General features: G+C 44.8%; 1 protein-coding gene and 15 non-coding genes across 16 annotated transcripts; 1 reads left to right on the forward strand and 15 right to left on the reverse strand.

Moving 5' to 3' along the window:
• The first annotated feature begins 1,056 nt into the window (after positions 1-1,056).
• Positions 1,057-1,779, forward strand: LOC148160818 (claudin-24-like). Its single transcript, XM_088003963.1, has one exon. It carries the CDS (start codon positions 1,111-1,113, stop codon positions 1,777-1,779), a length of 669 nt encoding a protein of 222 aa, XP_087860089.1. The 5' UTR covers positions 1,057-1,110.
• An 8,030-nt stretch (positions 1,780-9,809) lies between these two features.
• Positions 9,810-9,881, reverse strand: trnad-guc (transfer RNA aspartic acid (anticodon GUC)). The gene has a single exon. It is a non-coding gene; the product is annotated as a tRNA-Asp (tRNA).
• Positions 9,882-10,012: 131 nt separating this feature from the next.
• Positions 10,013-10,084, reverse strand: trnad-guc (transfer RNA aspartic acid (anticodon GUC)). Its single transcript has one exon. It is a non-coding gene; the product is annotated as a tRNA-Asp (tRNA).
• Positions 10,085-11,238: 1,154 nt separating this feature from the next.
• Positions 11,239-11,310, reverse strand: trnad-guc (transfer RNA aspartic acid (anticodon GUC)). Its single transcript has one exon. It is a non-coding gene; the product is annotated as a tRNA-Asp (tRNA).
• Positions 11,311-11,444: 134 nt separating this feature from the next.
• Positions 11,445-11,516, reverse strand: trnad-guc (transfer RNA aspartic acid (anticodon GUC)). Its single transcript has one exon. It is a non-coding gene; the product is annotated as a tRNA-Asp (tRNA).
• A 134-nt stretch (positions 11,517-11,650) lies between these two features.
• On the reverse strand, positions 11,651-11,722 carry trnad-guc (transfer RNA aspartic acid (anticodon GUC)). Its single transcript has one exon. It is a non-coding gene; the product is annotated as a tRNA-Asp (tRNA).
• A 134-nt stretch (positions 11,723-11,856) lies between these two features.
• Positions 11,857-11,928, reverse strand: trnad-guc (transfer RNA aspartic acid (anticodon GUC)). The gene has a single exon. It is a non-coding gene; the product is annotated as a tRNA-Asp (tRNA).
• Positions 11,929-12,062: 134 nt separating this feature from the next.
• trnad-guc (transfer RNA aspartic acid (anticodon GUC)) lies at positions 12,063-12,135 on the reverse strand. Its single transcript has one exon. It is a non-coding gene; the product is annotated as a tRNA-Asp (tRNA).
• Positions 12,136-12,266: 131 nt separating this feature from the next.
• Positions 12,267-12,338, reverse strand: trnad-guc (transfer RNA aspartic acid (anticodon GUC)). Its single transcript has one exon. It is a non-coding gene; the product is annotated as a tRNA-Asp (tRNA).
• Positions 12,339-12,880: 542 nt separating this feature from the next.
• trnad-guc (transfer RNA aspartic acid (anticodon GUC)) lies at positions 12,881-12,952 on the reverse strand. Its single transcript has one exon. It is a non-coding gene; the product is annotated as a tRNA-Asp (tRNA).
• A 4,354-nt stretch (positions 12,953-17,306) lies between these two features.
• trnad-guc (transfer RNA aspartic acid (anticodon GUC)) lies at positions 17,307-17,378 on the reverse strand. Its single transcript has one exon. It is a non-coding gene; the product is annotated as a tRNA-Asp (tRNA).
• Positions 17,379-17,509: 131 nt separating this feature from the next.
• trnad-guc (transfer RNA aspartic acid (anticodon GUC)) lies at positions 17,510-17,581 on the reverse strand. Its single transcript has one exon. It is a non-coding gene; the product is annotated as a tRNA-Asp (tRNA).
• A 1,154-nt stretch (positions 17,582-18,735) lies between these two features.
• On the reverse strand, positions 18,736-18,807 carry trnad-guc (transfer RNA aspartic acid (anticodon GUC)). The gene has a single exon. It is a non-coding gene; the product is annotated as a tRNA-Asp (tRNA).
• A 134-nt stretch (positions 18,808-18,941) lies between these two features.
• trnad-guc (transfer RNA aspartic acid (anticodon GUC)) lies at positions 18,942-19,013 on the reverse strand. Its single transcript has one exon. It is a non-coding gene; the product is annotated as a tRNA-Asp (tRNA).
• A 134-nt stretch (positions 19,014-19,147) lies between these two features.
• On the reverse strand, positions 19,148-19,220 carry trnad-guc (transfer RNA aspartic acid (anticodon GUC)). Its single transcript has one exon. It is a non-coding gene; the product is annotated as a tRNA-Asp (tRNA).
• A 131-nt stretch (positions 19,221-19,351) lies between these two features.
• Positions 19,352-19,423, reverse strand: trnad-guc (transfer RNA aspartic acid (anticodon GUC)). Its single transcript has one exon. It is a non-coding gene; the product is annotated as a tRNA-Asp (tRNA).
• Between the last annotated feature and the right edge of the window lie 134 nt (positions 19,424-19,557).

The raw sequence follows: 19,557 nt of genomic DNA on the forward strand, positions 1-19,557 counted from the left end.
TTATGACAGTCTACTTTTAACTGACTGAGATTCAAACTCACAACTTTCTGGCTGCGATGCAACAGTGCCACTAACTGCAATGCCACATAGCAACAATAATAACATTATCACTGATTATTTCAGGGTTTTTTTTAATTTTTGTTTTCACCCTGATGTTTGATACCCTCACTGTGCTATATGCTCTAGTTTTAAGAACTACCATCCTGCAACTTTTGCGTGGGCCTCATCTAAAACATAAACACACCTGGATAAATGTGGGGATATTCTGCCATTTAGTTCAACACTGCCATTGAGTTGTGTTGAACAAATACACAAATGTTGAAGGACAATAGCTCTGGAGGGCTAGAATAGACAACTCAGCCCTGTATTCTCTCTGTTCCCCTCTGTCGCATTATAATTGCTGCTTCAGTGTACTTCCTGAACTAGTTTGACCTACTGTGCCATCAGTTTAATGATAACTCTAGAATTGGGAAAAAGTCTAATTTTCCCCTGCTGTAGAGCAAATCTTTCTCTGACATTGCAATTGTTCTGTTTGCCTAATCTGTCAGGACTGGACACTCGAGAAATATTTGTGATAATTATCAGTAACAGAGTGTACCCATAACTAAATGTAGTCTAACCTTAATAGAACATATCAAAACTATATTTTCTGACCTCTCTTTAATCTTTAAGAGGTTTTGTGAAGCAGAAAGATGCTATCTTGTTTCTCAAAGGTTCCTCAAATGATTTTAAACTAAAACTCCTGTAAGCAGTGAAACTCTGGTGAACCTGAATCTGTCTACGCTCCATCAGGCTGCCTGTTGTCTGTCCTTGTTTCCTGTTTTCTCTGAGAACAAAGAGCCAACAGACAATGTGGAAAACGAGCAGCGTGCCTGGTGACACTGCAGCGGGATGGAGGGGGGGACTTCAAATGCCTTTCAGTCAGAGATGTACCATCCTGTCTGCTGCCTGTAGGCCACCTCATAGCCACACTGTTGTTTGCATTCAACCAATCACTGTGTCCCCTCTGACTGGTTTAGGGAGCCGCTCACATTTTCAGTCACTCTGGACGGTGGTGTTCCTTTTCCAGAGGGTCTGATGTCTTCCTGACACCTGTCAGCTGAGGCCATCATGGACTGGAGTGTTGGGACTGTGGAGATGCTGGGGGTTCTGCTGTCAGCAGGGGGCTGGCTTTGCTCTCTGTGCACAACTATGATGCCGTTCTGGCTGACGCTCTCCACAGACCTGCTCCCCACTGAGAGTTTGGAGGTGGGACTATGGAAGACCTGCGTTATACAGGACTTGGGTCTGCAGGAATGTCGACCGTACAACAGCTTGCTGGGTCTGCCGCCAGACATCAAGCTGGCCCGGATTCTGATGTGTGCTGCTCTGGGTTTTGGGCTCATGGGCTCGGTGCTAGCTGTCCTGGGCCTGAACTTGATCAACAGCTGCTGTCGGAAGGTGGATGACCGAAGCTTTAAGAAGGTCCTGAAGGCAGCAGGTGGGACGCTAAGCCTGGCAGCTGGAATACTGGTCCTGGTCCCAGTCTCCTATATAGCTCACCTGACTGTGGTGCGATTCTTTGACGAGTCGGTGCCGGATGTGGTGCCTCGCTGGGAGTTCGGTGATTCTCTGTTCTGTGGCTGGACAGCTGGAGTTCTGCATCTGGTGGCAGGAATGCTGCTGCTGATTTCTTCTTTGTATCTGCAGGAGCAGAACCAGAATCTACCCGTCCACATCCCTCTTTTCCCAGTGTCCCAGAGACAACGGTCAGTCAGAATCAGTACTGAGTACATCTAGAGCACCAACCAGGAGAAAGTATCCGCTTTCACATTGTTGGAAATCTGACTTGATATGATGGTTTGAACAGTTATTTAAGGAAAATTTCCAAGATTCTTTCCATGTCTATGGAGATGTCTGTAGTTTGTTGGAGCCAAAGAAACAAAAAGCTGCTATTTCCTGTTACCTCTCATTTAACAACCTTCAGCACTCTATCTCTATCTGTCTACCTGGACAGCTTAAGCAAGACACAAGGATGCTTTCAGCTTCATTTTGATCTCGGAAAACATTAGTGACTGCAGATCAGTACTGGGAACTTTGAAGAGGGGCATGACTGAAAAGAATACATTCATAGAAGTGAAAAATCACTATATAGATCAGCCTAGTTAACAGCAGGCATTACTACTTAGTATTAATGTATATATAACCCATGCATGTTTATACAGTGTAATGTAATTGTTACACCACCAGAGGGCTATAAGTTACCATCAATAGAGTCCAGTTCCTTCATAGTTACAGATAATCTTTCTTACCTTCCAGTCTAACTAATAATTTTGCTTAGAATGGGTTTATTTATGTTTATTTAGGTATGTTATGTTCTGAAGTCAAAGTTAAATGTTTAATTGTCACCAGATTAAAGATGACAAACAGTACTGTGTGTTTCTGGTTCAATGTTGTCCAGTCTTGAAGACAAATATTTACAAGTTTAATTACATATGTGTAAAAGTAATCTTACAAAACTGAACACAGAGCACTCTGCATTTGCCCCTTAGAATTGGGACGTCAGGTGTCGCTCTTTGTGAATTTCTGCCTTTCATGTCAAAAGCAAATTAATTTAATTGAACTGACATCACTTAACTTAGCCTGACATCCTCAATACCTCACGGAGTAATTCTAGGTTTAATACATGTGATTAAGCAGAAGCTGCTTGGAAACAGTTCTAACAAAATAACAGAAACTTTATTGAATAAATCTAAAGAATATGTTAGGATCTGTGTTTTCTGTGTAGTTTCTGTCTGTCTAGTCCTGTTTTCCCCTGAGTCTCTGTCTTGATTGATCCCAGCTGTGTGTCGTTCCTGTGATTACCCTCCCAGTGTATTTAGTCCTACCTGTTGTCAGTGTTCCTTGTCGGATCCTCGTCGTGTTACACCCTCGTCTCACGTCTGTGTTCTGTTCCTGTGCTACCAGTGATTTTCTGTTGTTCCTCCTGGTTTTTGTCATTAAATCATCTTATCATCATGACTACCTGGGTTCCCCGGCGTCTCTCTCACCGCTCTCCTCAACACATCATGACAGTAGGATCCGACCACAAAAGAGGTGAGGACGCCAGTGTGTGGGGTAGCGAGGCTTGGTTCCAGCAGCAGTTGGAGTTGGCTCAACGGGATCTCTACAAGGACGTAGAGATCTTGCCTTCTCCGCTGCTGCTGGAGGAACTTGGTCTCACCTCTGACCTCGACGCACCCAGGCAACGCGGGCTGCGACGGAGGCGGCGGCGGGGACCTAGAGCGGAGGAGTTCTGTGGCGGAGCTCCAGCCAGCCAGAATCCCTGGGTGGGAACTCTGCTGGCATTCTGTCCGCCTGGAGTCGGACCCCGCCGTTACTGCTGCCCTGAGCCGCCGGAGATCCCGGCCCCTGGGTCACGCCGTTTCCGCCGCCCTGAGCCGCCGGAGATCCCAGCCCCACGGTCACGCCGTCCTGAGCCGCCGGAGATCCCGGCCCCGCGGTCACGCCGTCAACGCAGCCCTGAGCCGCCGGAGGTCCCGGCCCCTGGGCAAAGCCGTCGCCGCCGCCCTGAGCCGCCGAAGATCCCGGCCCCGGGGTCACGCCGTCAACGCAGCCCTGAGCCGCCGGAGGTCCCGGCCCCTGGGCAAAGCCGTAGCCGCAGCCCTGAGCCGCCGGAGGTCCCGGCCCCTGGGTCCCGTCTGCAGCTGCCTCCGGTCCCCGCACCGAGGCAGCGTCTGTCCCAGCTGCCTCCGGTCCCCGCACCGAGGCAGCGTCTGTCCCAGCTGCCTCCGGTCCCCGCACCGAGGCAGCGTCTGTCCCAGCTGCCTCCGGTCCCCGCACCGAGGCAGCGTCTGTCCCCGCTGCCTCCGGTTCCCGCGCCGAGGCGGTGTTTGCTTCAGCCCCCAGTGTTTCCCGAGTCTGCTCCCCCCGAGTTTCCTGAGTCTGCTCCCCCCGAGTTTCCTGAGTCTGCTCCCCCCGAGTTTCCTGAGTCTGCTCCCCCCGAGTTTCCTGAGTCTGCTCCCCCCGAGTTTCCTGAGTCTGCTCCCCCCGAGACTGCAGAGTTTCTAGTGCCCCCTCCTCCCGAGTTTGCTGATTCGGTCCCTTCTCCCGAGCTCCTTGTGCCTCCGAGCCCTCCTCCCGAGTCTCCGGAGCCTGCAGCCGGCCCACCAGCCGGCCCACCGGAGCCTGCAGCCGGCCCACCAGCCGGCCCACCGGAGCCTGCAGCCGGCCCTCCAGCCGGCCCACCGGAGCCTCCGAGGGTCCGCCTCCTGCGCCGACGACGCCCGCCTCCTCGCTTCCTGCGCCGGCGGAGGAGACCGCCGGACCCGCCTCCTCGCTTCCTGCGCCGGCGGAGGAGACCGCCGGACCCGCCTCCTCGCTTCCTGCGCCGGCGGAGGAGACCGCCGGACCCGCCTCCTCGCTTCCTGCGCCGGCGGAGGAGACCGCCGGACCCGCCTCTTCGCTTCCTGCGCCAGCGGAGGAGACCGCCGGACCCGCCCAAGGGGGTCCGCTTCCTGCGCCGAAGATGCCGCCCACCGCGGCCCAAGCTTCGCCTCCTGTGCCATGGGCGGCCCCCGGACTGTTTTCTGTTCCTGTGAGGATTTAGTTTTGGACTCTAGCCTTGTCGCCCCCCCGCCCACCCTGTTGGGTTGTTTTTGGTTTGGTTTCTGGACTCTGGCCCTCCTTCCGTCGCCCCTCCGCCCTCCCTGATGGGTTGTTTTTTTTTGTTGTTTTCTGTTGGGCATCTGGTAGCTGCCCTTGAGGGGGGGGTACTGTTAGGATCTGTGTTTTCTGTGTAGTTTCTGTCTGTCTAGTCCTGTTTTCCCCTGAGTCTCTGTCTTGATTGATCCCAGCTGTGTGTCGTTCCTGTGATTACCCTCCCAGTGTATTTAGTCCTACCTGTTGTCAGTGTTCCTTGTCGGATCCTCGTCGTGTTACACCCTCGTCTCACGTCTGTGTTCTATTCCAGTGCTACCAGTGATTTTCTGTTGTTCCTCCTGGTTTTTGTCATTAAATCATCTTATCATGACTACCTGGGTTCCCCGGCGTCTCTCTCACCGCTCTCCTCAACACATCATGACAGAATAATCAGATTTTTTCAAAGCTGTTCTTGACTTTCTTCCTGGCCACTTTCTTCCTGTTTCATTTCTTTCACTTTCACCCTGTTGTGGCTCCGTTTACATTCTTGAAGTAAACTTCTGCCTAATGGTAATGTAACCATTTTTTTATTAATTAATTTATTAAAACAACCTGCCTACATCTTAATTGGTCCAGGAACAGCAGAAATTTCCCATGTCCTGCCATCCAGACACTCTAAGCTGGAACTGCAAAGTTCAACCTGTCCAATGGTGAATCAGGTCATCCGTGTTGTTTCTTTGTTAGAAGAGTCTAGTTAGTTGAACACAGAGGTGGTGGTTTGACACAACTGCACGTACAGATTATTTAAAATACATTATCAAGGCATACCTTCAGCAACTTCTTACAATAGTTAAACCTTAACCCTAGTTTGTATACCTAAATGACTTTCCTGTGCAGATGAAGGTGGAAAATACATGCAAGGTGATGTGTATGTAAATTCAGCAGCATGGATCAGTGTGACGACAGAAATGAAGGCGTTCAAGATGCCAAAAGGTGAGTTCTTCCTGCAGGACAGTAACACCCACAGACAAAAGCAGATCAGACTCTGCATCGCAAACTGGTGAGATATATATATATATATATATATATATATATATATATATATATATATATTGCAGAAGGTTCATTATTTTTTGTTACTCATTTCAGGAAGTGAGACTATGTATATTTATTATAAACAAGCTAACATTGAACCTACAATGTTAGGCCCTTTAGTTAAGCAGCGTAGTTGTTTTTAATCTCAAGTGGGGTTTATTTCCTTCAAAGTTTTTGTTCAAATTGAAGTTATCATGGTCTAACATTGGAAGATCTAACATTCAAGAAGATCTAAGTGTAGATTTGACATAAAATCAAATCTACACTTAGATCTACACTGTCCTTCAAGTTTAAATGAAGGACAGGTGCTTCCTCTCATATTTCCTAACTGGCAAAAAATATTTTTAACATATTAGATCACATTACTGAAGAGAGTAAACTCCATCTAATACAGTACATAAGGAAGAGGAACAAAGTGAATATATATTAAACAGGTGACAAATTTAACATTGTTTAATTATTTTTAACACAGAAAATACCCTTTTTAAATTCCTCAGGATGAAGAAGGAGAGCTCTGTGAATGAACAGCTCAGGATGAAAAGCAGAACAAATACGGTATAGAAAATATATTTATTTTTATTAGTTTAAAAGAAATATGGTAACACTTTATTTGAAGGGGTGCGCATAAGACTGACATGACACTGTCAAAAACATGACATAACACCTTTCATGAACATAAAGAAGTCTTTATGAATGTTTAGGATAGTTGTCATGAAGTGTCATTCGGTAAATAATGACACTTTTAATGCAAAGTTGCTCTAAAAGTTGCTTTGAAAGTCCATTAAAAATGGCAACTTTGCATTAAATTATCATAACGGCATCTACTATTATAATATCACGAGACTATTATTTCACTGACTTAAACATTGGCCAAAATGAAACGAGGCATCCAAATAAGCTCTCCGTCAGGGAATCGAACCCCAGTCTCCCACGTGACAGGCGGAGATACTGACCACTATACTAACGAGGACCTGTTTTGCCTAACCTCACCAATTCTTGGGGTTTCGTAAATTTCCAAGGCATCTACTATTATAATATCACGACACTATTATTGCACTGAAGTAGACAACATTGTCCAAAATGAAACGAGGCATCCAAATAAGCTCCCCGTCGGGGAATCGAACCCCGGTCTCCCACGTGACAGGCGGGGATACTGACCACTATACTAACGATGACCTGTTTTCTCCCAACAAAACCCATTCTTGGGATTTTGCCAATTTCCACGGCATCTAGTTTTATAATATCACGAGATTATGATTTCACTGACTTAAACGTTGGCCAAAATGTAACCAGGTATCCAAATAAGCGCCCCGTCGGGGAATCGAACCCCGGTCTCCCACATGACAGGCGGGGATACTGACCACTATACTAACGAGGACCTGTTTTCTCCCAACAAAAGACATTCTTGGGATTTTGCCAATTTCCACGGCATCTAGTTTTATAATATCACGAGATTATGATTTCACTGACTTAAACATTGGCCAAAATGTAACCAGGTATCCAAATAAGCGCCCCCTCGGGGAATCGAACCCCGGTCTCCCACATGACAGGCGGGGATACTGACCACTATACTAACGAGGACCTGTTTTGCCTAACCTCACCAATTCTTGGGGTTTCGTAACTTTTAAACGGCATCTACTATTATAATATCACGAGACTATTATTTCACTGACTTAAACATTGGCCAAAATGAAACGAGGCATCCAAATAAGCTCTCCATCCGAGAATCGAACCCCGGTCTCCCACGTGACAGGCGGGGATACTGACCACTATACTAACAAGGACCTGTTTTGCCCAACCTCACCAATTCTTGGGGTTTCGTAATGTTGAGAAAAAAATTATTTTTAGTGTTTAATACAGTTTAATCTTTTTGAACAAATCTTTAAACTTTGATCAGGTTTCTGTTAGTGATTTAAAATTAAACTATGGCTGGGTAAGTATTCAAAAATACCAAGGAAAATGGGGTGATCTGTAGAGCTTCTCCCTGGACCCCTGTGGTTGTAACACATAGGACAGGAGGCCATAGATCAGGGGTGTCAAACTCCAGTCCTCAAGGGCCGCTGTCCTGCAACTTTTAGATGTGCCTCTGCTGCACCACACCTGAAAAGAATAATTAGGTCATTAGCAAGGCTCAGGAGAACCGATCTACACAGGGAGGAGGTAATTAAACCATTTCATTCCACTGTTTTTTACCTGTGGCACATCTAAACACTGCAGGACAGCGGCCCTTGAGGACTGGAGTTCGACACCCCTGCCATAGATTAACATATGCAGGAAAGTAGAGGCCAGTATCATTTACATTACCTTGGGAAATAGGAACTTGCCGAGTTCACAGGAGATCAGAATTCTTCTGTGAACATCTGGGTTATGTGAAGATTTTGAACCACAAACATTTATTTACAAGATATTTTTCTTAGTTATAGATAGCATTCTCTGATGGAAATTGCATTACTTAGTTTTAGAATTAATTTAGACGATGATGAATGGATTTGAAAACTGTATTATTTCTGACTGTTAGAATTAAATGAAAATGTTTTGTTTAGTATTAGAAAATTGCTCAGGATTTATGTTAAATGGGGTTTTGGAAAATGATTGTGTTAACTTGTATATTTAGGATTGAATATTATGTTTTATAGGTTAGAAAAAGGAATTGTACCTCATTTTGTTCTGTTGATTTTATGTTATTTTTGGTTTAAGGCAGGACTCAATCTTTTGGGATGCTGAGTGCAGAAGAGCAAAACTGAGTTTGTTAACATAAACTTTCCTTAAATTAATTACAAAATTTAAGTTTGTTCCTGAGAATTTATGTAGGGAGCGATAGCGGGAGAGACTCCGGCTTTCACACATATCTGTGAAATCCTTTTCTCTGTATATCTTTTATTTAGATGGTTTTAAAACCACAGGAGTTCAGGATGAGGCTCTCCTCTTTGTTTGTTAAACAAAAGAGCAAATGGCCTTTGTTCACAGCAGTAAATTAGGGGAAGTTCTAAGTATTTCTGAGTGTCCAAGGTAGCTTCCAGTTGGTCAAGCGGAGGTACGCACCTACATTATTAAAGCTCGTGCCCAGGAGTAATGAGTCAGATAGCTGCCACTATTTTGCCTTTTTTGCACCAGCTCTCTCCAAAGACGCGTCTTTGCCTTTTTCTTTTCTATCTTTTTGTCTCAGGTAATGAATGTATGTTTCTGTTGTTCTGCAGTTTTGTTGTTAATTCATAAGTTGTTTCTTATTGGATTAAATTCTGTAATTCTGTGACGTCAACACGCATTGTTGTTTTCCTTGTGGCTACACGTGGCCTGCCGAGAGGACCTGGGATCTAAAGGAAGAGAGAGAGCCAACTTTTTTCCAAAGTTAACCAATTTAGATGATTTTCTTCCTTAACAGTAACTTTCCACGGCATCTACTATTATAATATCACGACACTATGATTGCACTGAAGTAGACAACATTGTCCAAAATGAAACCAGGCATCCAAATAAGCTCCCCATCAGAGAATCGAACCCCGGTCTCCAACCAGACAGGTGGGGATGCTGACCAGTATTCTAACGAGGACCTGTTTTAACCCATCCACACCCACTTATGGGGTTTTGAAAATTTCAACGGCACCTACTTTTATAATATCACGAGACTATTATTGCGCTGTGGCGGAGAACGTTTCACGATAGAAAAAATGGTGTAAAAACATGCTCCCCATCGGGGAATCAAACCCCGGCGTCCCACGTGACAAGCAGGGATACTGACCAGTATTCTAACGAGAACATGTTTTCATCCAACCACACCCACTCTTGGTATTTTGGCAATTTCCATGGCATCTACTTTTATAATATCAAGACTATTATTGCACTGAAGTAGACAACATTGTCCAAAATGAAACCAGGCATCCAAATAAGCTCCCCGTCGGGGAATCGAACCCCGGTCTCCCACGTGACAGGCGGGGATACTGACCACTATACTAACAAGGACCTGTTTTCTTCGAACAAAACCCATTCTTGGGATTTTGCCAATTTCCACGGCATCTAGTTTTATAATATCATGAGACTATTATTGCACTGAATTAGACAACATTGTCCAAAATGAAACCAGGCATCCAAATGAGCTCCCCGTCGGGGAATCGAACCCCGGTCTCCCACGTGACAGGCGGGGATACTGACCACTATACTAACGAGGACCTGATTTCCCCAAACCACACCCACTTTTGTTGTTTCGGAACTTTCCACGGCATCTACTATTATAATATCACGAGACTATTATTTCACTGACTTAAACATTGGACAAAATGAAACAAGGCATCGAAATAAGCTCCTCGTCGGGGAATCGAACCCCGGTCTCCCACGTGACAGGCGGGGATACTGACCACTATACTAACGAGGACCTGTTTTCTCCCAACAAAATCCATTCTTGGGATTTTGCCAATTTCCACGGCATCTATTTTTATAATATCACGAGACTGTGATTTCACTGACTTAAACATTGGCCAAAATTAAACAAGGCATCCAAATAAGCTCCCCGTCGGAGAATCAAACCCCGGTCTCCCACGTGGCAGGCGGGGATACGGACAACTATACTAACGAGGACCTGTTTTGCCTAACCTCACCAATTCTTGGGGTTTCGTAACTATTAAACGACATCTACTATTATAATATCACGAGACTATTATTTCACTGACTTAAACATTGTCCAAAAAGAAACAAGGCATCTAAATAGGCTCGCTGTCGGGGAATCGAACCCCGGTCTCCAAAAAGACAGGCGGAGATACTGACCACTATACTAACGAGGACCTGTTTTCTCCCACCAAAACCCATTCTTGGGATTTTGCCAATTTCCACGGCATCTAGTTTTATAATATCACGAGTCTATGATTTCACTGACTTAAACATTGGCCAAAATGAAACAAGGCATCCAAATAAGCTCCCCGCCGGAGAATCGAACCACGGTCTCCCACGTGGCAGGCGGGGATACGGACCACTATACTAACGAGGACCTGTTTTGCCTAACCTCACCAATTCTTGGGGTTTTGTAACTTTTAAACGGCATCTACTATTATAATATCACGACACTATTATTGCACTGAAGTAGACAACATTGTCCAAAATGAAACCAGGCATCCAAATAAGCTCCCCGTCGGGGAATCAAACCCCAGTCTCCCATGTGACAGGCGGGGATACTGACCACTATACTAACGAGGACCTGTTTTCTCCCAACCAAACCCATTCTTGGGATTTTGCCAATTTCCACGGCATCTATAGTTTTATAATATCACGACACTATGATTTCACTGACTTAAACATTGGCCAAAATGTGACCAGGTATCCAAATAAGCGCCCCGTCGGGGAATCGAACCCCGGTCTCCCACGTGACAGGCAGGGATACTGACCACTATACTAACGAGGACCTGTTTTCTCCCAACAAAACCCATTCTTGGGATTTTGCCAATTTCCACGGCATCTAGTTTTATAATATCATGAGACTATTATTGCACTGAATTAGACAACATTGTCCAAAATGAAACCAGGCATCCAAATGAGCTCCCCGTCGGGGAATCGAACCCCGGTCTCCCACGTGACAGGCGGGGATACTGACCACTATACTAACGAGGACCTGTTTTGCCTAACCTCACCAATTCTTGGGGCTTCGTAACTATTAAACGGCATCTACTATTATAATATCACGAGACTATTATTTCACTGAAGTAGAAAACATTGTCCAAAATGGAACCAGGCATCCAAATAAGCTCCCCGTCGGGGAATCGAACCCCGGTCTCCCACGTGACAGGCGGGGATACTGACCACTATACTAACGAGGACCTGTTTTCTCCCAACAAAACCCATTCTTGGGATTTTGCCAATTTCCACGGCATCTAGTTTTATAATATCATGAGACTATTATTGCACTGAATTAGACAACATTGTCCAAAATGAAACCAGGCATCCAAATGAGCTCCCCGTCGGGGAATCGAACCCCGGTCTCCCACGTGACAGGCGGGGATACTGACCACTATACTAACGAGGACCTGTTTTGCCTAACCTCACCAATTCTTGGGGCTTCGTAACTATTAAACGGCATCTACTATTATAATATCACGAGACTATTATTTCACTGAAGTAGAAAACATTGTCCAAAATGGAACCAGGCATCCAAATAAGCTCCCCGTCGGGGAATCGAACCCCGGTCTCCCACGTGACAGGCGGGGATACTGACCACTATACTAACGAGGACCTGTTTTCTCCCAACAAAACCCATTCTTGGGATTTTGCCAATTTCCACGGCATCTAGTTTTATAATATAATGAGACTATTATTGCACTGAATTAGACAACATTGTCCAAAATGAAACCAGGCATCCAAATGAGCTCCCCGTCGGGGAATCGAACCCCGGGTCTCCCACGTGACAGGCGGGGATACTGACCACTATACTAACGAGGACCTGTTTAGCCTAACCTCACCAATTCTTGGGGTTTCGTAACTTTTAAACGGCATCTACTATTATAATATCACGAGACTATTATTTCACTGACTTAAACATTGGCCAAAATGAAAAGAAGCATCCAAATAAGCTCCCCGTCGGGGAATCGAACCCCGGTCTCCCACGTGACAGGCGGGGATACTGACCACTATACTAACGAGGACCTGTTTTCTCCCAACAAAATCCATTCTTGGGATTTTGCCAATTTCCACGGCATCTAGTTTTATAATATCACGAGACTGTGATTTCACTGACTTAAACATTGGCCAAAAAGAAACAAAGCATCCAAATAAGCTCCCCGTCGGGGAATCGAACCCTGTTTCCAACCCGACAGGCGGCGATGCTGACCACTATACTAACGAGGACCTGTTTTAACCCATCCACACCCACTTATGGGGTTTTGAAAATTTCAACGGCACCGAGTTTTATAATATCACGAGACTATTATTGCGCTGTGGCGGAGAACGTTTCCCGATAGAAAAAATGGCGTAAGAACATGCTCCCCATCGGGGAATCAAACGCCGGTCTCCCACGTGACAGGCGGGGATACTGACCACTATACTAACAAGGACCTGTTTTCTTCGAACAAAACCCATTCTTGGGATTTTGCCAATTTCCACGGCATCTAGTTTTATAATATCATGAGACTATTATTGCACTGAATTAGACAACATTGTCCAAAATGAAACCAGGCATCCAAATGAGCTCCCCGTCGGGGAATCGAACCCCGGTCTCCCACGTGACAGGCGGGGATACTGACCACTATACTAACGAGGACCTGTTTTCTCCCAACAAAACCCATTCTTGGGATTTTGCCAATTTCCACGGCATCTTGTTTTAAAATATCACAAGACTATGATTTCACTGACTTAAACATTGGCCAAAATGAAACAAGGCATCGAAATAAGCTCCTCGTCGGGGAATCGAACACCGGTCTCCCACGTGACAGGCGGGGATACTGACCACTATACTAACGAGGACCTGTTTTCTCCCAACAAAACCCATTCTTGGGATTTTGCCAATTTCCACGGCATCTAGTTTTATAATATCATGAGACTATTATTGCACTGAATTAGACAACATTGTCCAAAATGAAACCAGGCATCCAAATGAGCTCCCCGTCGGGGAATCGAACCCCGGTCTCCCACGTGACAGGCGGGGACACTGACCACTATACTAACGAGGACCTGTTTTCTCCTAACAAAACCCATTCTTGGGATTTTGCCAATTTCCACGGCATCTAGTTTTATAATATCATGAGACTATTATTGCACTGAATTAGACAACTTTGTCCAAAATGAAACCAAGCATCCAAATGAGCTCCCCGTCGGGGAATCGAACCCCGGTCTCCCACGTGACAGGCGGGGAAACTGACCACTATACTAACGAGGACCTGTTTAGCCTAACCTCACCAATTCTTGGGGTTCCGTAACTATTAAACGGCATCTACTATTATAATATCACGAGACTATTATTTCACTGAAGTAGAAAACATTGTCCAAAAAGGAACCAGGCATCCAAATAGGCTCCCCGTCGGGGAATCGAACCGCGGTCTCCCACGTGACAGGCGGGGATACTGACCACTATACTAACGAGGACCTGTTTTCTCCCAACAAAACCCATTCTTGGGATTTTGCCAATTTCCACGGCATCTAGTTTTATAATATAATGAGACTATTATTGCACTGAATTAGACAACATTGTCCAAAATGAAACCAGGCATCCAAATGAGCTCCCCGTCGGGGAATCGAACCCCGGTCTCCCACGTGACAGGCGGGGATACTGACCACTATACTAACAAGGACCTGTTTAGCCTAACCTCACCAATTCTTGGGGTTTCGTAACTTTTAAACGGCATCTACTATTATAATATCACGAGACTATTATTTCACTGACTTAAACATTGGCCAAAATGAAACGAGGCATCCAAATAAGCTCTCCGTCGGGGAATCGAACCCCGGTCTCCCACGTGACAGGCGGAGATACTGACCACTATACTAACGAGGACCTGTTTTGCCTAACCTCACCAATTCTTGGGGTTTCGTAAATTTCCAAGGCATCTACTATTATAATATCACGACACTATTATTGCACTGAAGTAGACAACATTGTCCAAAATGAAACGAGGCATCCAAATAAGCTCCCCGTCGGGGAATCGAACCCCGGTCTCCCACGTGACAGGCGGGGATACTGACCACTATACTAACGATGACCTGTTTTCTCCCAACAAAACCCATTCTTGGGATTTTGCCAATTTCCACGGCATCTAGTTTTATAATATCACGAGATTATGATTTCACTGACTTAAACGTTGGCCAAAATGTAACCAGGTATCCAAATAAGCGCCCCGTCGGGGAATCGAACCCCGGTCTCCCACATGACAGGCGGGGATACTGACCACTATACTAACGAGGACCTGTTTTCTCCCAACAAAAGACATTCTTGGGATTTTGCCAATTTCCACGGCATCTAGTTTTATAATATCACGAGATTATGATTTCACTGACTTAAACATTGGCCAAAATGTAACCAGGTATCCAAATAAGCGCCCCCTCGGGGAATCGAACCCCGGTCTCCCACATGACAGGCGGGGATACTGACCACTATACTAACGAGGACCTGTTTTGCCTAACCTCACCAATTCTTGGGGTTTCGTAACTTTTAAACGGCATCTACTATTATAATATCACGAGACTATTATTTCACTGACTTAAACATTGGCCAAAATGAAACGAGGCATCCAAATAAGCTCTCCATCCGAGAATCGAACCCCGGTCTCCCACGTGACAGGCGGGGATACTGACCACTATACTAACAAGGACCTGTTTTGCCCAACCTCACCAATTCTTGGGGTTTCGTAATGTTGAGAAAAAAATTATTTTTAGTGTTTAATACAGTTTAATCTTTTTGAACAAATCTTTAAACTTTGATCAGGTTTCTGTTAGTGATTTAAAATTAAACTATGGCTGGGTAAGTATTCAAAAATACCAAGGAAAATGGGGTGATCTGTAGAGCTTCTCCCTGGACCCCTGTGGTTGTAACACATAGGACAGGAGGCCATAGATCAGGGGTGTCAAACTCCAGTCCTCAAGGGCCGCTGTCCTGCAACTTTTAGATGTGCCTCTGCTGCACCACACCTGAAAAGAATAATTAGGTCATTAGCAAGGCTCAGGAGAACCGATCTACACAGGGAGGAGGTAATTAAACCATTTCATTCCACTGTTTTTTACCTGTGGCACATCTAAACACTGCAGGACAGCGGCCCTTGAGGACTGGAGTTCGACACCCCTGCCATAGATTAACATATGCAGGAAAGTAGAGGCCAGTATCATTTACATTACCTTGGGAAATAGGAACTTGCCGAGTTCACAGGAGATCAGAATTCTTCTGTGAACATCTGGGTTATGTGAAGATTTTGAACCACAAACATTTATTTACAAGATATTTTTCTTAGTTATAGATAGCATTCTCTGATGGAAATTGCATTACTTAGTTTTAGAATTAATTTAGACGATGATGAATGGATTTGAAAACTGTATTATTTCTGACTGTTAGAATTAAATGAAAATGTTTTGTTTAGTATTAGAAAATTGCTCAGGATTTATGTTAAATGGGGTTTTGGAAAATGATTGTGTTAACTTGTATATTTAGGATTGAATATTATGTTTTATAGGTTAGAAAAAGGAATTGTACCTCATTTTGTTCTGTTGATTTTATGTTATTTTTGGTTTAAGGCAGGACTCAATCTTTTGGGATGCTGAGTGCAGAAGAGCAAAACTGAGTTTGTTAACATAAACTTTCCTTAAATTAATTACAAAATTTAAGTTTGTTCCTGAGAATTTATGTAGGGAGCGATAGCGGGAGAGACTCCGGCTTTCACACATATCTGTGAAATCCTTTTCTCTGTATATCTTTTATTTAGATGGTTTTAAAACCACAGGAGTTCAGGATGAGGCTCTCCTCTTTGTTTGTTAAACAAAAGAGCAAATGGCCTTTGTTCACAGCAGTAAATTAGGGGAAGTTCTAAGTATTTCTGAGTGTCCAAGGTAGCTTCCAGTTGGTCAAGCGGAGGTACGCACCTACATTATTAAAGCTCGTGCCCAGGAGTAATGAGTCAGATAGCTGCCACTATTTTGCCTTTTTTGCACCAGCTCTCTCCAAAGACGCGTCTTTGCCTTTTTCTTTTCTATCTTTTTGTCTCAGGTAATGAATGTATGTTTCTGTTGTTCTGCAGTTTTGTTGTTAATTCATAAGTTGTTTCTTATTGGATTAAATTCTGTAATTCTGTGACGTCAACACGCATTGTTGTTTTCCTTGTGGCTACACGTGGCCTGCCGAGAGGACCTGGGATCTAAAGGAAGAGAGAGAGCCAACTTTTTTCCAAAGTTAACCAATTTAGATGATTTTCTTCCTTAACAGTAACTTTCCACGGCATCTACTATTATAATATCACGACACTATGATTGCACTGAAGTAGACAACATTGTCCAAAATGAAACCAGGCATCCAAATAAGCTCCCCATCAGAGAATCGAACCCCGGTCTCCAACCAGACAGGTGGGGATGCTGACCAGTATTCTAACGAGGACCTGTTTTAACCCATCCACACCCACTTATGGGGTTTTGAAAATTTCAACGGCACCTACTTTTATAATATCACGAGACTATTATTGCGCTGTGGCGGAGAACGTTTCACGATAGAAAAAATGGTGTAAAAACATGCTCCCCATCGGGGAATCAAACCCCGGCGTCCCACGTGACAAGCAGGGATACTGACCAGTATTCTAACGAGAACATGTTTTCATCCAACCACACCCACTCTTGGTATTTTGGCAATTTCCATGGCATCTACTTTTATAATATCAAGACTATTATTGCACTGAAGTAGACAACATTGTCCAAAATGAAACCAGGCATCCAAATAAGCTCCCCGTCGGGGAATCGAACCCCGGTCTCCCACGTGACAGGCGGGGATACTGACCACTATACTAACAAGGACCTGTTTTCTTCGAACAAAACCCATTCTTGGGATTTTGCCAATTTCCACGGCATCTAGTTTTATAATATCATGAGACTATTATTGCACTGAATTAGACAACATTGTCCAAAATGAAACCAGGCATCCAAATGAGCTCCCCGTCGGGGAATCGAACCCCGGTCTCCCACGTGACAGGCGGGGATACTGACCACTATACTAACGAGGACCTGATTTCCCCAAACCACACCCACTTTTGTTGTTTCGGAACTTTCCACGGCATCTACTATTATAATATCACGAGACTATTATTTCACTGACTTAAACATTGGACAAAATGAAACAAGGCATCGAAATAAGCTCCTCGTCGGGGAATCGAACCCCGGTCTCCCACGTGACAGGCGGGGATACTGACCACTATACTAACGAGGACCTGTTTTCTCCCAACAAAATCCATTCTTGGGATTTTGCCAATTTCCACGGCATCTATTTTTATAATATCACGAGACTGTGATTTCACTGACTTAAACATTGGCCAAAATTAAACAAGGCATCCAAATAAGCTCCCCGTCGGAGAATCAAACCCCGGTCTCCCACGTGGCAGGCGGGGATACGGACAACTATACTAACGAGGACCTGTTTTGCCTAACCTCACCAATTCTTGGGGTTTCGTAACTATTAAACGACATCTACTATTATAATATCACGAGACTATTATTTCACTGACTTAAACATTGTCCAAAAAGAAACAAGGCATCTAAATAGGCTCGCTGTCGGGGAATCGAACCCCGGTCTCCAAAAAGACAGGCGGAGATACTGACCACTATACTAACGAGGACCTGTTTTCTCCCACCAAAACCCATTCTTGGGATTTTGCCAATTTCCACGGCATCTAGTTTTATAATATCACGAGTCTATGATTTCACTGACTTAAACATTGGCCAAAATGAAACAAGGCATCCAAATAAGCTCCCCGTCGGAGAATCGAACCACGGTCTCCCACGTGGCAGGCGGGGATACGGACCACTATACTAACGAGGACCTGTTTTGCCTAACCTCACCAATTCTTGGGGTTTTGTAACTTTTAAACGGCATCTACTATTATAATATCACGACACTATTATTGCACTGAAGTAGACAACATTGTCCAAAATGAAACCAGGCATCCAAATAAGCTCCCCGTCGGGGAATCAAACCCCAGTCTCCCATGTGACAGGCGGGGATACTGACCACTATACTAACGAGGACCTGTTTTCTCCCAACCAAACCCATTCTTGGGATTTTGCCAATTTCCACGGCATCTATAGTTTTATAATATCACGACACTATGATTTCACTGACTTAAACATTGGCCAAAATGTGACCAGGTATCCAAATAAGCGCCCCGTCGGGGAATCGAACCCCGGTCTCCCACGTGACAGGCAGGGATACTGACCACTATACTAACGAGGACCTGTTTTCTCCCAACAAAACCCATTCTTGGGATTTTGCCAATTTCCACGGCATCTAGTTTTATAATATCATGAGACTATTATTGCACTGAATTAGACAACATTGTCCAAAATGAAACCAGGCATCCAAATGAGCTCCCCGTCGGGGAATCGAACCCCGGTCTCCCACGTGACAGGCGGGGATACTGACCACTATACTAACGAGGACCTGTTTTGCCTAACCTCACCAATTCTTGGGGCTTCGTAACTATTAAACGGCATCTACTATTATAATATCACGAGACTATTATTTCACTGAAGTAGAAAACATTGTCCAAAATGGAACCAGGCATCCAAATAAGCTCCCCGTCGGGGAATCGAACCCCGGTCTCCCACGTGACAGGCGGGGATACTGACCACTATACTAACGAGGACCTGTTTTCTCCCAACAAAACCCATTCTTGGGATTTTGCCAATTTCCACGGCATCTAGTTTTATAATATAATGAGACTATTATTGCACTGAATTAGACAACATTGTCCAAAATGAAACCAGGCATCCAAATGAGCTCCCCGTCGGGGAATCGAACCCCGGGTCTCCCACGTGACAGGCGGGGATACTGACCACTATACTAACGAGGACCTGTTTAGCCTAACCTCACCAATTCTTGGGGTTTCGTAACTTTTAAACGGCATCTACTATTATAATATCACGAGACTATTATTTCACTGACTTAAACATTGGCCAAAATGAAAAGAAGCATCCAAATAAGCTCCCCGTCGGGGAATCGAACCCCGGTCTCCCACGTGACAGGCGGGGATACTGACCACTATACTAACGAGGACCTGTTTTCTCCCAACAAAATCCATTCTTGGGATTTTGCCAATTTCCACGGCATCTAGTTTTATAATATCACGAGACTGTGATTTCACTGACTTAAACATTGGCCAAAAAGAAACAAAGCATCCAAATAAGCTC

Source organism: Poecilia mexicana, unplaced genomic scaffold, assembly GCF_051168715.1.
Source record: "Poecilia mexicana isolate PSO_F unplaced genomic scaffold, ASM5116871v1 scaffold_2, whole genome shotgun sequence".
Lineage (NCBI taxonomy): Eukaryota > Metazoa > Chordata > Actinopteri > Cyprinodontiformes > Poeciliidae > Poecilia > Poecilia mexicana.